Source organism: Lemur catta, chromosome 14 (genome assembly GCF_020740605.2).
Source record: "Lemur catta isolate mLemCat1 chromosome 14, mLemCat1.pri, whole genome shotgun sequence".
NCBI lineage: Eukaryota > Metazoa > Chordata > Mammalia > Primates > Lemuridae > Lemur > Lemur catta.
The window spans coordinates 33162812-33179475 of record NC_059141.1 but is presented as its reverse complement, the minus strand read 5'-3'; the positions used below and the strand labels follow the sequence as shown (position 1 = coordinate 33179475).

General features: G+C 41.0%; 1 protein-coding gene across 2 annotated transcripts in view; it reads left to right on the top strand.

The window, feature by feature from the left end:
• Positions 1–16412, top strand: part of PAPSS2 (3'-phosphoadenosine 5'-phosphosulfate synthase 2) — a 77337-nt gene extending 60925 nt beyond the window's left edge. For both annotated transcript variants that reach the window (XM_045569281.1, XM_045569279.1), the window contains 5 exons: positions 1751–1956; positions 10693–10828; positions 11904–12172; positions 13706–13935; positions 14543–16412. In XM_045569281.1, the coding sequence (XP_045425237.1) occupies positions 1751–1956; positions 10693–10828; positions 11904–12172; positions 13706–13935; positions 14543–14684 (983 nt within the window). In that variant the 3' untranslated portion in view covers positions 14685–16412. The remainder of the gene's footprint in view (positions 1–1750; positions 1957–10692; positions 10829–11903; positions 12173–13705; positions 13936–14542) is intronic.
• Positions 16413–16664: the final 252 nt, after the last annotated feature.

The following is a 16664-nucleotide window of genomic DNA, read 5'->3' as shown; positions in this document are numbered from 1 at the left end:
TTGTTAGAATGTTAGGGCATCGTTACCAAAGGGGGAACACAGTTTTATAATTTTTTTACATTATCTAGCATTATTAAGAAATGGGGTGTCTTTAGAGGGCCAAATTTTATCCTTTTAAGCCCCAAACTAAAAAAAAAATTACATCTTTTAACCATTTTATCTAGAAACATTTCAAAACATTCTTACTGAAAAAACTTATTCACTTGGAAAAAAAGAATATATTAACATAAAAAAAAGCTTTAAAAACTGACTCTGTCATTAGTTTTACCAGTTACTCAACTGGGCTCTAACATAATGGTGCCCTGAGGATTGGGAGACTGTGGGATTGGTGGCCCCCCAAACTAGAGGACCCCTCGACTCTGTATTTTTAGTTTCTTTATTAGTCAGGGTCCTTTAGAGAAACAGAACCAACAGGATACAGAAAGAGAGGGAGAGGGAGTTGGTATTTTAAGGAATTGGCTCACATGATTGTAGAGGCTGACAAGTACAAAACCTGGCAGGCTGGATCCCCAGAGAAGAGTTGCAGCTCGAGTCCAGAGGCTGTCTGCTGGCAGAATTCTCCCTCCCGGGGAGATCAGTCTTTTTCTGTTCAGGCCTTCATCTGATTGGATGAGGCCCACCCGCATTATGGAGGGTAATCTGCTTTACTTAAAGTATACTAATTTAAATGTTCATCCTATCTAAAAAATACCTCCACAGAAACGTCTAGAATGATGTCAAACCAAAAGCCTGGGTACCATGGCCTCGCCAAGTTAACACATAAAGTCAACCATCACAGTTTCTATGTCTCTTTTTACAATAGTTTTCCTGTCTCTTCCTTTGTGGTCAAGCTGTCACTTGACATTTCTTGCTGCTGAAGATGTAGCTTCTCTGAACACCACATTCCATACCTTCTAATTTGTTGTGTTGGATACTGAGAAATCAGATGACCCAGTTTGTTTACATTCCTGGTAAAGTAAGAGACTCAGCCTAAAGGTGAAAGGGACTCACTCTCCAGAGAAAGTGCGTGCGTGTTAATAAATGACGTTATGTCATTTTTCACTCCTCTGTGTTTTTTAACTGTTGGTCCTCAACTGCAGTTGAATTAGCAAGACTGGAGATTCCGAGATAAGTGAGATTACCAGTCTCTTTAAAACCATTTAAAGGGGATGCTGTGCCTTGACCACAGTGAACAACATCAGGAGGATTGCTTGTTTGGGGTCCTGTAGATTAACGTTAATTGTCTAATGTTTTTTCTTTCCTTTTAATTCAGTGTGTTGGTAGTGCAGATAGAGCCTAAACAGATAATAAAATAAGAGACTTGCCTGCCATTTGAAAAAAGTTCATTTCCAAGAAAGACTAGAGGTTTTGGTTTTGGTTTGTTTTTCCAGCTTTATTTTGTTTAATTGGAGTTTTAAAAGACTTTGAACTCCCTAGTGCATTGAGGTCAGGACTAAGCTTTAAAAAGGGAACCCAGAAGGGAGATATCCCCTTCTTGTCCCCAAAGTTAAATCATTTACTGAGCCCATCTCTGTGATCTGAAACTCAGCCCACTTTTTACATAGGCTCCGTCTCCTACTTTGGGAAGCCCCTTGAGGACTTCTCATAGATTCTAGAGAAACTGGTACAGCCAGTACGACCATGTTGGACTGGGGTCTTAATGCCTTTTGAAGGAGACCTTTGGAAGGGGTCTTGTGCACATTTGAGTCATTCTTCAAGGACGACACACCTTGTATCCAGTATTCAGGCATCACTTTGGCTCTTTCCACAGATGGAGTGATCAACATGAGCATCCCCATCGTACTGCCCATCTCTGCGGATGACAAGACACGGCTGGAAGGGTGCAGTGAGTTTGTCCTGGCATACGGTGGACGGAGGGTGGCCATCTTACAAGACCCCGAATTCTATGAACATAGAAAGGAGGAGCGTTGTTCCCGGGTGTGGGGAACGACATGTACAAATCTCCCCCACGTCAAAGTAAGTCACAAAACCTTTGGAAGGGTTTTCTTGATCTACTTCAACTTAGGACAAACATAATTCCTTTTCATTCCTTCTCAAAGGACTTAGAAAAACTAAAGTTAGATGGGAGAATGCATTTCTGAGGTCAGGTTTGCAGACTTTGCCTTGGGAGAGCTTTTTAGAAAGTAGCAAAGAAACATCTTTCTGTTCGAGGACTGGTCTCAGTGATCTCTTGAGTCCTCAAATCCTGTGATAGCTGACATTCTCTGCTCAGTGGGACCAGGTAGGGAATTTAGTCTGCCATCATAAGTAGAGGGACAAAAGTATAGTTGTAGCTATTCATAAAACCACAGCCAGAGCTTGCAGCCCTATCTATCTTGAAAATGCACAAGGAAAATAAATATCTTCATACAGACTGGGTCCAACCAACCACTGGAATGAGAACTGAGTTCATGCTCTATGGCCAGTGAGAGGTCAATGACATCTTTTCAGTAAACAAAAATCAGCACAGGCCTGGCGCGATGGCTCACGCCTGTAATCCTAGCACTCTGGGAGGCCAAGGCGGGAGGATCGTTTGAGCTCAGGAGTTCAAGACCAAAGACCAGCTTGAGCAAGAGCAAGACCCCGTCTCTACTAAAAATAGAAAGAAATTAGCCAGACGACTAAAAGTATATAGAAAAAAAAATTAGTCAGGCATGATGGCACGTGCCTGTAGTCCCAGCTACTCAGGAGGCTGAGGCAGGAGGATTGCTTGAGCCCAGGAGTTTGAGGTTACTATGAGCTAGGCTGACACCATGGCACTCTAGCCAGGGCAAAAGAGCGAGACTCTGTCTAAAATAAAATAAAATAAAATAAAATAAAATAAAATAAAATCAGCACAGATACTGGCAGAATTTCCAGAAGGAAGATATCGCACTTTTGTCAGTGGATGTGATTAAAATCGAAAATATGTGTTCATCTGATTAGGATCATGTAAGGTCTATCATACCTAGAGGCAAAACAGACTAAAGCTCAGATTCCCTCACAACTTCTGCTTGCCGTTGGTGATGAGGTGGGGGGAGCATTATAGAATTGCTGGGTGTGGTTCATTTGCCATAAAGAAAAATAGGTGAAATTGGAAAAACCATCCCTCCGCTGTGCACAGTGGCTCACACCTGTAATCCTAGCACTCTGGGAGGCCGAGGCAGGAGGATCGCTAGAGGTCAGGAGTTCAAGACCAGCCTGAGCAAGAGCAAGACCCTGTCTCTACTAAAAATAGAAAGAAGTTATATGGACAACTAAAAATATATATATAAAAAATTAGCTGGGCATGGTGGCGAATGCCTGTAGTCCCAGCTACTCGGGAGGCTGAGGCAGCAGGATCGCTTAAGCCCAGGAGTTTGAGGTTGCTGTGAGCTAGGCTGACGCCATGGCACTCACTCTAGCCTGGGCAACAGAGCGAGAATCTGTCTCAAAAAAAAAAAAAAAAAAAAAATCCCTCATTCAAGATGAGAGCATTAGGGTGGAAATGAAAAAAGTCATACACTACTAATTTGACTTCTCAAATTCTCCAGCTGCAGGAACTGACTGTCAGCAGGTTCACAGGACTAAAGACCAATTTGAGGCCCTGGAGCCTCTTAAAAGCCTTGTGATTGGACAAGGCACATCCTCTCTCGGGCCTCAGTTTCTTTATTTACAAAAGGAGGGGGTGAGAATCAAAATAACTCTGTCTCTTCCACACCAATGACTCTGCAAAAAAGATACGTTTTCTTTGTCTGTTTTTTGTTTTGTTTTTTGTTTTTGTTGTGAAATATTTCACACAGGGTGAGACTTTTCAAGGTCTCTGTTGGTGGCTGCTGAAGACCTTCTTTATCTAAATACAGAAGGTCAATGGCAAACAAAGCAGCTTTTTCATTTATGAGACACAACTGTCTACCCTGCAGATAAGCATCTTTCATCTCTACATACATTCAGATCAAATCACGTGAACAGTTTTTCTTAAAGAAAACGGCAGCCCTTGAAACAGTTGGACACTGACTGAAAGCTGTTTGAGGAATATCATGTTCTGGGCCTTAATTATTTATGTCTCTGATTATTTCTTTCCTGATCCTAATATAGGTTTGGGATCTTGTCTTTATTCAGGGACTCAAAGAATAGTGGCCTTTCTCATTCTGCCAGCTCTGACACTTCCACATATACATGATTAGCACAAAACAAAACAAAACAAAACACTGAAGAGTCTCTTGCACTTCACTTTACTGTGCTTCACAGATATTGCTTATTTTGCAAATTGAAGGTTTGTAGCCACACTGCATGGAGCAAGTCTATGGGGACCACATTTCCGACAACATGAGCTCACTTCATGTCTGTGTCACATTTTGCTAATTCCTACCATATTTTAAACTTTTTCATCATTATTATATTTGTCATGGTGATCTGCCATCGGTGATCTTTGATAGTACTATTATAATTGCTTTGGGTAGCCATGAATCATGCCCGTAAAAGATTGCAAACCTAATTAATAAATGTTTTTTGTGTTCTGACTGCTCCACCAACTAGTTATTTCTCTGTCTCTCCTCAAGTGAACTACTCGGCCTCTTTTGGGGAACCCCTTTGTAAAGATAGGACTTAGCTCTTAGCCTCCTGCCACCACCACCCAACAAAATCTCCCCTGCAGTCCTTCTGGAGCTGGTCATTAAATCATTCTCTCTTACTTTTTCACGGGCTCATCCTTCAACCTAGGACATTGTTTCTTCCATCCTTGCCTCTATACCTTATCTCCTCCTTTCAGAAGTCAGCCCTGACCCATAAGCATGACTGAGTGCATCCCGGAGCAATTTGTACCTGTCCTGTCCACACCTGTGACAAGTGATGCTGGAATATCAGCAAGAGGGTCACTGAGGAGAGGAAGTGGGTGCCGTGGGAAGAAGAGTCTGGTTTGCAGGAGTCTTGAGATTTGGGTCCTGGCTTTGGTAGACAGCTGTGTGCACTGAACTCTGACATTTCCCCTTTGTCAAACTGCCTTCTCATCCAAAAATGAGGACATTCAATCCCTGTGATCTCCAGGTTCCCCAAAGCTCCAGATTCTGTGACTGTAAGAGAGAACACAGAAATGAATATATCTTCTCCACTTGTATCATGTAAGCTTTTCTTCTTGATTCCGGCTCTGCACCCTTCCGTCATGACCTTATCTTCCTGAACCCACCATGTCTTTCCATCCTTCCGGTTCCTTTCCCTTCTCTCCTCTCCCTTTCTGCATCCTGACTTTTCCACCGTCCCACCCCCAGCTGCTCCTCCCTTTCCACTCAGCGCATTCCCTCATCATCTCCATGTTGGTTTTTTTCCTGTCTTCCTCTCCTTGCCCTCTGTGAGCCTGTTGACCAAAGCGTTTGTAGTCTTCACTCCAGTGTTTGAACTCATCCTCTCCTCCTTTTTGCATTCTTCTTGTCTGTGATCCCGAGCCCAATTCCCCTTTCGCTATTTCACTGGACTCTCTAATTCTTACTCCTCATTCCTCTCGGTGCATCCAGTTCTGCAAATCCTCTAGCTGTGGCTCCTCTTCTGCCTTTGGCAGGACACTTGGAAGGGGGTGAAGACTTTTAAGCCAAAAGCCCTGGGAAATTAGGCACAGCCACTGGACTTCCCTTCCTGATAGCTGGACACAGTTTTGGGGTTAGTTGGAGAGAGATGCCCTTTGTCCCTCCCGATCCCAGAAATGCCAAAAGCATAGTTTCAGTGTTGCTGTTCAGACATGTTTTTAGGCTGGGTGGGGAATGCATTTGGTAATGGTTCAATGCTGTGTTCACCGATAGATAGAGCGACATAGGGTGGACCTCTAGTGTCCAGTATGAATTACTGCACCCCCAGGGATTTGGGGTCTTAACTCTCAAAATTATATCGGTAGTCTAACTCTAAGCAATGAGGAGAGAGAGAGTATATGTATAGGTATCAGTATTTGAAAATAGTCTTGTTCAGTGATTTTCCTGAGCAGAGTTTAGAAAGGAGGCCATGAAAATACAGCCAAGTCTCTTGCATAACTACCTTTTCTCTACCGCAGGGTTTCTCAACCTCAGCACTATCGACAATTTGGGCTAGATAATTCTTTGTTGCGGAGGGCTGTCCTGTGCAATTCAGGTTATTTAGTAGCATTCCTGGCCTCTATACAGTAGATTGACAGAGAATGATACAGTAGATGCCAATCTGAAGCCAGTAGTGACAATCAAAATTGTCTTTGGATATTGTCAAATGTCACCAAGAGAGTCAAATTAGCCTGTGTTGAGAACCTGCTCTATTCCAATTCCCTACTCCCGGAACCCCTCTGGGTTGTAAACCCCAATATCTGTCTGAAACAGGGAATGTGAACCAGGGATACAGCATCACTACCTTTGTGTCTTCCCACTCGGTATTTTAAATCCATCAGCTTTCTCTCACTCACTCTTTTCTCTTTCTTCTCTGCTAGCATGTTAGGTGGCCAAGTTGTCCTTGGACAATGGCAAATGACAGTTATGAGATTTGATCAGGGAAGGATTGTAATACCATTACACATTTGAGGAATAAAGTTTTCTGCAATGTTTGTCTCAATGACTCAGAAGAGACATAGCTCTGTAATTGATTATACTTCAATATTAGATGGAACATATTTAAATTTACAGAAAAAAACAAAGATGATCATGTTTTTCTTTTTCATCATTTTGACCATTCTTTATACCTGGATCACCCCTAACATTTGTGGGGCCCAGGGCAAGAATACAAATGGAGACCCATGTATCATATAAAAGTTAACATGTAACTAACAGACTGTTAAATAAAATGTGCCCAATCCTTCTATTTTGGCAACTATGCCTTGGGAACAACCTGGAAGGTCAGTGCCATGAGACCTCTGGATCTATCTGTGGGCACCCCAGGCTGCACTTCCAAGATCTATCCGCTGCACCTTCTGCAAACTCCCCTTGTTTGGCCCTCAGAACTAGGGCTGTTCCAAGTGCATGGTCCACTTGGAAAGACAGGCTGGGAGATGAAGCTCTCCCAGGCTCTAGCAGGCAGCTCAAGGTTGATTGGGCAGGGAATTCCCGAGTCTGGGGTAGCTGGGTCATGGGCCAGAGAGTGGGTGATGACTCTGGGTGGGTCATCCTGGCTCTGATGAAAGGGGCACAAGCAAAGGGAGCCGGAGTTGGGCCACCTAAAGTGTGGGATGCCATGAAGATGGCTCTTCTACAGGTCTCTATGCTCTCTTCACACTCACGCTTTCCTGAAGTCACGTGTTCAGCTGAGACTGGACATAGGAAGGTGAGAGTATTGATAGTAACCTCAGTGAAATCCTCAGCAAGTAAAAAATGGTGAGGTTTTTTGTTTTCTTTTCTTATTTTTTATTATGGTAAAAAACACATAATATAGTGTATCATCTTAACCATTTTTAAGTGTACAGCTCAGCACTGTTAAGTATATTCACATTGCTGTGAACCAGATCTCCAGAACTTTTTCACCTTGCAAAACTGAAACTCTATATCCATTAAACGACTCTCTTTTTTCTCCTTCCCTTGGCCTCTGGTAACTCCCATTCCACTTTGTCTCTATGAATTTGACTGCTTTACACATCTCATATAAGTGGAATCATACAGTATTTATCTTTTTGTGACTCACATTTCACTTAGCATAATGTTCTCAAGGTTTAGCCATTTTGTAGCATGTGAAAGGATTTCCTTCCTTTTAAAGGAGGAGTGACATTCCGTTGTGTGTATATCACATCTTATTTGTCCACTTACCCATCAATGCACATTTGGGTTGCTTCCACCTCTTGACTATTGTGAATAGTGCTGCTATGCACATGCGTGTGCAAATATCTCTTCAAGATATGTATATCCAGAGGTAGGATTGCTAGATCATAAGGTAGTTTTATTTTTAATTTTTTGAGGACCCTCCTACAGTTTTCCATAGTGGTTGCAACTTCCACAATCCCACTAACAGCACACAAGGGTTCCAATTTCTCCACATCCTGGCCAACGCTTGTTATTTTCTGTTTTTTTTTTTTTAACAGTAGCCATCCTAATGAGTATGAGGTGATAGCTCATTGCAGTTTTGATTTGCATTTCTCTTGTAACTAGTATTGTCAAGCCTCTTTTCACATGCTTTTGCCCATTTGTAGATCATTTCTGGAGATAGGTCTATTCATGTCTTTTGCCCATTTCTTAAGAAATGGGCAAATATTGAGTTGTAGGAGTTCTTTATATGTTTTGGATATTAACCCCTTAGCACATAATATGATTTGCAAACATTTCCTCACATTCTATAGCTTCTCTTTTCACTCTGCTGTGTCCTTTGATGCACAAAAGTTTTTATGTTTGAAGTAATTCCATTTGTCTATTTTTACTTTTGTCACCTGTGCTTTTGGTGTCATTTCTAAGGAATCATTGACAACTCCAATGTCATAAAGCTTTTCCCCCATATTTTTTCCTAAGAGTTTAACAGTTTTAGGTCTTACATTTAGGTTTTTAATCCATTTTGAGTTAATTTTTGTATAGGTGGTATAAAATAAGGGTCCAACTTCATTTTTTTGCATGCAGATATCAAGTTTTTCCAACACCATTTGTTGAAGAGACTGTCCTTCCCCCCACTGAGTGATCTTGGCACCCTTGTCAAAGATCATTTGAGAAAATGGGGTTTTAGGTAACTGTCTATGTTTAGTCTTAGATGTGAATTTGGCTACATTTTGCTGCTCCCTGGAGATTTTCTTTTGTTTTAAAATCGAGTATAAGTGGAGAAGACTGTTTCTTTTGAGAAGTTCGGTAGAAATTGTGCTAACAATAATTAACTGGTAGAAAACAACTTGTCTGCTTTTTTTTTCCCCCAGGGCCTCTAATTTGGGTCCTTGTTAAAAATAGTCTAAGATACATCAGATTGTATTAGGAATGTGCTAGCAATGATTCTCAAAGTATGGTTTACAAAACCCTGGGGGCTCGCAAGACCTTTTCAGAAAATCCCCAAGCTTAAAACTATGTTCATAATATTAAGATGTTATTTGCTCTGGGAGGCCAAGGCGGGAGGATCATTTGAGCTCAGGAGTTGGAGACCAGCCTGAGCAAGAGCAAGACCCCGTCTCTACTAAAAATAGAAAGAAATTAGCTGGACAACTAAAAATATGTAGAAAAAATTAGCTGGGCATTGTGGCACATGCCTGTAGTCCCAGCTATTTGGGAGGTTGAAGTAGAAGGATTGCTTGAGCCCAGGAATTTGAGATTGCTGTGAGCTAGGCTGACACCATGGCACTCTAGCCTAGACAAGAGTGAGACTCTGTCTCAAAAAAAAAATAATAATAATAATGTTATTTGCCTTTTTCATTGTGTTGACATTTGGACTGCTGGTACACAAGCAATGTTGGGTAAAAATGCTAGCACCTTAGACTCAAGATAGTGACGACTAACTATACCTGAAGTTATTGCACTCATCACCATGCACTTGCAGTAAAAACAATGGCAGCTTCACTTAAGAATGCTCTTGATAAAAAGCTGTAAAAATGATTATTAAACCCTGACCCTTGAGTCTCTATCTTTTTAATATTCTGTTACAAAGGAGGAATGACACATTAAAGTACTTCTGCCACGTACACCAATGTATTAATACATGGTTGTCTCAAGGAAAAGTACTTGTACAACTGTTTAGGCTATGAGCAAAACTAGCCACTTATTTTTTTTTTTTTCATGGGACACCACTTTTACTTGAGAGAATGAATGACAAACTACATGGTTATTCAGACTTGGATAGTTGACAGATACTTTTCGAAATGAACAAAGGGAACCTGTCAATTCAAGGAAAACAACTGACAGTGTTAGTTGCCAATGATAGATCTTGAGGTTTCAAGCAAAATTCCTAGAAAATGTTTATTCACCAGTTAACTTTAGCAGCTTCCCAATACTTAGAAAATTTTCTGTTGAGACTAATAGTGATATTAACAAATATGTGTGCATTTTTAAAAATCCTAAAATATGTCAACATTTGGAAGACTTACAAACTCAGTGAACTTGTATTTTCTAACTGACCAATATATTAATATCATGTTACAAAATCATTCATGGGTAAAAGATTCATTGAAAGCACAATGGATTTTTAATGTAACACAGTATGAAAAGTGCACTGATATGGCTTCAGATTCCACAGTGCAACTTAGGTTTTAGAAATAGCACTTGTTGAGTTTTGGTATCCAAGTTTAGTTTCAAAGAAGAATATCCACAATTACATAACACTGCTATTCAAATCCTCTTCCTTTTTCCAGCCACTGACCTGTATGTAGCTGGATTTTCTTTTTATACTCCAGCCAAAAACAACATTGCTACAGATTATGTGCTGTTGTAGATGTGAGAATCCAGCTATCTTCTTTAAGTCAGACATTAAAGGGATTGCAAATATATAAAACGATGCCATACTTCCTATTTGTTGGGGAAAAAATCAAAATGTTTAGTTTTTAGTAAAAAATGTTACATATGTTAACGTGTAATAGGTTTATTATTGTTAGTTTTAAATGAATATTTTTAAAGTTTCTTCGTTTTAATTTCTGATATGGAAAGTTATAGATATAACCCACATAAATGAAAACTCTTGGGGAGAGGTCCTTTAAGAAAATAAAAGGGTCAAAAGACCAAAAAATTTGAAAAATACTGCACTAGAAATGCTGAAGAACCACAGGCAGTTCAACGGTATCCCAAGATTGGCCCAGGAGAAAATTTTTCAGATAAAATAGAAATCAATATTAATCATTGACAACTTTAACAATATTCTTTCTAGATGGTGATGGAGAGTGGGGACTGGCTGGTTGGTGGAGACCTTCAGGTGCTGGAGAGAATAAGGTGGAATGATGGGCTGGACCAATATCGCCTGACGCCTCTGGAGCTCAAGCAGAAATGTCAGGAAATGAATGCTGGTATGTGGGCTGGCTCTGGTGCATTTGTTAATACTCCTTACCACCCTTGGACTAAAGAATTAAGGATATCAGGAATCAGCATTTTTATAGTTAAAAAAAACCCTGAAAACATCTTCTGTTGGAATGTCTATGATATAGAAACAGTTTTATAAAGTTGTAATATATCCATATGTTAGAACTCTATGCAGCAGTTAAAAATATGCACCGACACAGAAAGATACCTACAGTGTATTTATTAAGTGCAAAAGCAAATTTCAGAATATGCATAGCATAATCATATTTGGAAAACAGAATTAAATATAATCATAGTTTTAAAAACTCAACCTACTTCTGTGTGTATAGAAGCAGAAAAGTCTCTGGCAGCACGTTCACCAAACTGCAGATGACAGTGGCTACGTCTTGGGGATGGAGTTGGACCAAAGGGAGGGGAAGAGTTTCACTCTTTATTATATACATTTGGAAAAAGAGGGAGAAAATATAATTATAGGATTGTTGGTGATTTTTATATTCTATTTTGGGCTTTTCTGTATTTCCCAAGTTTTCCATAATGGATATATATATATATATATATATATGTATATACATATATAAAATATTTCATAACCAGAAAAAAAATTAAGGCTCTCAAGAGTCCATCACTAAGTGGAGTAATTTTGAAGATTTCTTTAAAGTGAAGGTGAAATTTTTTTAATGTGTAGATTGTTGCCCCTTGCACAGGCCCCAGAAATATTCCACCCGGGGAGAGTGAGACTGGAGCAGGGTGCAAGAGGACTGGTTAACGCTGTCCCTGCCTAAGCGTTGGTTTGCAGGAAAGGTCCTGCCTTTTTCATTCCTGAGTGAAGCTCTCCCTAAAGGGCTTTCTGCCTCTGCATCCCATCCCTGTCTGAGCAATCCAGTACTGGTTAGTGCTGTTAGCGCCATAAAGACCCAGGTGTATTCTCCAGCAGATTATCAAAAGCAAGTGGATTTAATGAAGGTCTGAACAATAAACATAGCTGCGTCTTTCCTTTCTGTTCTGTGGACAAATGATACCATGTGTTTCTTTGACCTTGGCTTTTCTGCTTTCCTTTCCCAGATGCGGTGTTTGCATTCCAGTTGCGCAATCCTATCCACAATGGCCATGCTCTGTTGATGCAGGACACCCGCCGCAGGCTCCTAGAGAGGGGCTACAAGAACCCTGTCCTCCTGCTACATCCTCTGGGGGGCTGGACCAAGGATGACGACGTGTCTCTGGACTGGCGGATGAAGCAGCACGCAGCTGTGCTCGAGGAAGGGGTCCTGGATCCCAAGTCAACCATTGTTGCCATCTTTCCATCTCCCATGTTATACGCTGGCCCCACAGAGGTGAGCAATTCCCCGAGGTAGGTTACGGGACTGAGGAATGCGGGCGCAAACTTTACTTACAAGAGTACATGAGTCCCTGGTGTAGAGATTGCCCAGTGTCTCTACCAGTGTTACGGCTCAACGAAGAATGCTCCAGACCACAATCTCAGGCTGAAAGAGGAGCAGAGACTCTTTTCCTTTCAAAGAGCTCTCCAACCTCTCCAAATCTCCGTATTTATTGTAGGGAAAGGTATATGTGTTTACAGTAAAAAACATACAGATAAAATCTTTGGTGTCATATAGTAAGCATAGTGTTCTAAACAAGTCTATTTAGTGATATACATTAAACTTATAATTATCTTGTTATTTCCTTGTTGTTTCTTAAGGCCATAAAGAAAAGGGCAGGGACCCAACACCAGTCATGCTTCCACACATTCCAAAGCCTGCTGTGTGCAGCCGGCTGATAACAATCATATCCCAAGTCCTGTTTGCAGGACGGTCAGGTATCCGCCTTTCTCATAGTCCCTTCACCCAGGGCTTTATGCCTTTTCTAACATCCTCTACACCTGGAATCCTTTCGTCTTCCTCACGAGCAGATTCTGGAATCTGTCTCTCTTCTTTATCCAATTTAATTATGTTTCCATTTAGTATTTGAAAAATGCTAGAAACATCAAACCAAACCTGTTATGCATTCATTGCCTTTGAGAATATGGAGGTTGGCATGTGAATGAGGTGGATAATGAAGCTTAACTGGGTTACAGGGCAAGTTGTGTCTAACCTAATATTCAATTCCAGGAAGCTCCAGTTACTCTAAGTGATTCACCATGCCCTTGAGCTTCATTAGAAGGGGATGCCTTTAAAAGATAAATGTCTCCCTTTCGTCATAACACAGTGAAGCTATCAACAGAGATTTTCTTTGTCCACTGCACCACTAGTGTAGTGGATTTGAACAAGTTTGTGGCAAGTATGATGAACTGAAAGGGTCTCAATCTTTTGGAATGCCCCAAACTGAGTTTAATGAATTAATTCTCTTCAATCAAATCAAAGTTCCAGGCCCCTGTCTCTCCTCTCCATCCTTTGTATTTCTGTCTGAGCTTTAAAGATGGCAAGTGTTGTGTTGAATTGGAATCAATGTCTGCATGTGAAAGGTAATTAGCTCTTTAACGGCAGTCAGATAATGAGATATTGGAGTAATTTCTTTTAAACTGCGATTTATCCTGAAGAGGAAGGCACTCGAAAGTAAAATTCACATAGTTCTGTAGAATGGTAAGATCTGAGTGTTCCTGGTCAGCTAGCCTGTTTGGAGAAGGGACAAGGAAACACAACCTTGAGTTATAAGAGGGAGGATTCTTATCTTTAAAGCTCCTATCCTACCCAACACAACCAAGCATGAAGAAGTGAGCATGGAGTCTTAGAACCTCACCAAATTTCTTGCCAGTCTTAGGTGACCCACATCACTGAATTACTTTTACAGCAGAATAAAAGTATCTCTGTAAACAGGGACCCAGAGTTGGCCCATAATGACCAGCATGTCCCTTATGTGATGTTTCCCAGGTCCAGTGGCACTGCAGGGCCCGGATGATTGCGGGGGCCAATTTCTACATTGTGGGCAGGGACCCTGCAGGAATGCCCCACCCTGAAACCAAGAAGGACCTGTATGAACCCACTCATGGGGGCAAGGTCTTGAGCATGGCCCCTGGCCTCACCTCCGTGGAAATCATTCCATTCCGAGTGGCTGCCTACAACAAAGTCAAAAAAGCCATGGATTTCTATGATCCAGCCAGGTAGGTTTTCAGAGTAAAATTCTTTAATTGACATTTGCACAACTGGAATGATGAACAAAATTCTGGCCCTTTGGAAAATTCTCCAGTGCCTTTTTACAGGCTCCTAACTGGAATGAGTCCCTTCAGAGACCTGGTCTTACATATTTTGTATCCCCTAAAGTTGTAGCACAGTCCCTTACATATAATATATGGTCCATAAATATTTCTCTTTCAACATGCATGCCTTGAGCATGGACTGGTGCCTGGCACATTAAGTAAAAGGAAGCAATGTAGAAAAAGATTGGCATGAGTATTCACGTATACTCATTCCCCATGCTGAGTGAGGGCTCACAGAAGTAGGCAGAGAAACAGAAGACGGTCCCCGGCTGCAAGACACTTCCCATGAACAGAGTAGGTGCACAGTAAATATTGAATGGCGAGCTGCCATTATTTCCCTTTTCTTCTGCAAGTTCCCAAACTGAAGATTTAGTGAACTGCCCACTTTCGAAAATGCAACATTTTACAGAAAGAAAAAAATGTGGGTCTAAAACCCCATAACCTACCCCAGGAATCTTTAAGGCAGATGTTAATTACTTACAATGAGTTCTTTGTTGCTACCCTGTGACAGGCACAACGAGTTTGACTTCATCTCAGGAACTCGCATGAGGAAGCTAGCCCGGGAAGGAGAAAATCCCCCAGATGGCTTCATGGCCCCCAAAGCATGGAAAGTCCTGACAGATTATTACAGGTCGCTGGAGAAGAACAACTAAATGCCTTTGGCTCCAGAGTTTCTGAAGTGCTCTTTCATTACCCTTTCTATTTTTGTGATTAGATGCTTTGTATCCAATTGCTTTTCAATGACTGATTTTAAAGTTAATATTTTATAATGAAGTAAAAACTGTGTCTATAACTTAAAGTCAACATATATATATTATATATATATGTCAAACTGAAGACTAAGTCTTAGCAGGTGAAAGCAATATTGTTATACATTTCAGAATAAAATTAGCTGTATTCTCTACTGCATCTGGGCAGATAGGTCCCAGACCTCTTAAAGCTTTGACCATGTGTGTCTAGTTACTTGCCAAAAAGTGAAGTATATTTTCCAGCTTAAGCCTTGCCAACCTGCACTCTCCCAATATCATGTACCAGTACTAAAATAAACCAGATGAGCAGCCTCTTCTGTGCAACTGACCAAAAAACAAACAAACAAACAAACAAAAAAACATTTCTCATCCTAAAAGAGGTGTGGCTCACGTCAAGACGTTTTACCTCATGCCTGTACACAGCCTTACTGCCCAGTATCTTACGTGTTGAAGACCTGACTGGAGAAACCAAATGTATGATAATGTGAATTGAGAGATCTATGCAATCTACTTCTGCCACAAAAGTTGTAGTGTTTAATAAGAAGTCTTAGTGGCCTTCTGTGAATAATGAAACTCCAGCTAAACGGTGACTTTGTAGAGTGTTTTCATGAAAGGATTTGCACTGAGGGGTCCGACAATCTGGCAATGTTGTGGAAAGTTGGAAAGTTAATCCCCCCCCCCCCCCCCCCCCCCCCCGCCTTTGCTGTGGTCATTGTGTCCTACAGAGAGGGTGGGCCTATCCGAATGCGGCAGCATGAACTGTAACCAAAAATAATAAACACCATCAGACGAGTGGGGGACACAGAACCCAACCTTTTCTTATAGGCGAACAAACTGAGTTGGTGCACACGCGTGCTTCTTCATGAACACTGTAACAAAAACGTAAAATTGGCATTATGAGGAAGTACTGGTCGCACTGAATGAGCACCCGGGCCACTTGACCCTCAGTCTGGTGCTGTCTACACCAGACAATATAGAAGCTGGGTCGGATTTCTCTCAGCTGCTTAACAAAGCTCCTTGGACAGAGGGCACTTATAAAGCTGCCTTCTTGAATACTGAAAGGTCTAGAGTTTTCTAAGCTCTGCTGATTTTACTGCAGTTGGAAAAAAAAAAAAAAACTTTTCCAAAGACTGAAGCTGTTCTTCCGATGGCTTTATTTCCTGAGAGGCAGTCTTTGTGCTTCATGCATAATTCATTGTTGCCAGTGAATATATGAAAAAAACAGCACCTTTTACACATAGGTCTCTTTGGAAGAGACTTAAACTGGAAAGAGAAAACTGTGACATTTTTCATATTCTCAATTTGTTTTAAAAAATGCTAATTTTAGATAATAAAAGTTCTTTTGAGAATAAATGACATACAATGGCCACAGCAAAGTTTGTCTTTCGCAGTGTCTACCTATGTATACCTACACGCATTTCATCAGAGGTACTCACTACTGCCTTTTTAAAAAACACCTTATTTATTGAAAACACAAGACAGGACATAGTGCCTTAACCAAATGTATTTTGTGATTTTTTTAAAAAATATATTTAAAACTGCTTTTCTGCTCTAGTTCTGCACTTAGTGCAAATGATTATTTCTATGTACAACTGATGCTTGTTCTTATTTTAATAAATTTCTCAATATAAAGGCTGAGTCTTTTCTGCCTGTAGCACCAGGTGTGGGCTGACCACATGACTGTGGAGGGCTTCGTGACTTCGCATAATTGGAGAGAGGCAGCAGCAGCAGCAACTCTCCATTAGACCATCAATTAAGAGACGGTTTGTCTTTGTTCACATCAGCTCCAGTTGTGAATGCCACATGGTTTCAGCCGAGCACTCACAGTGATATTTCCAGTGATTGCTGGGTTGCTCAGGGGCAACCCAGAATTTCACTGCCGGA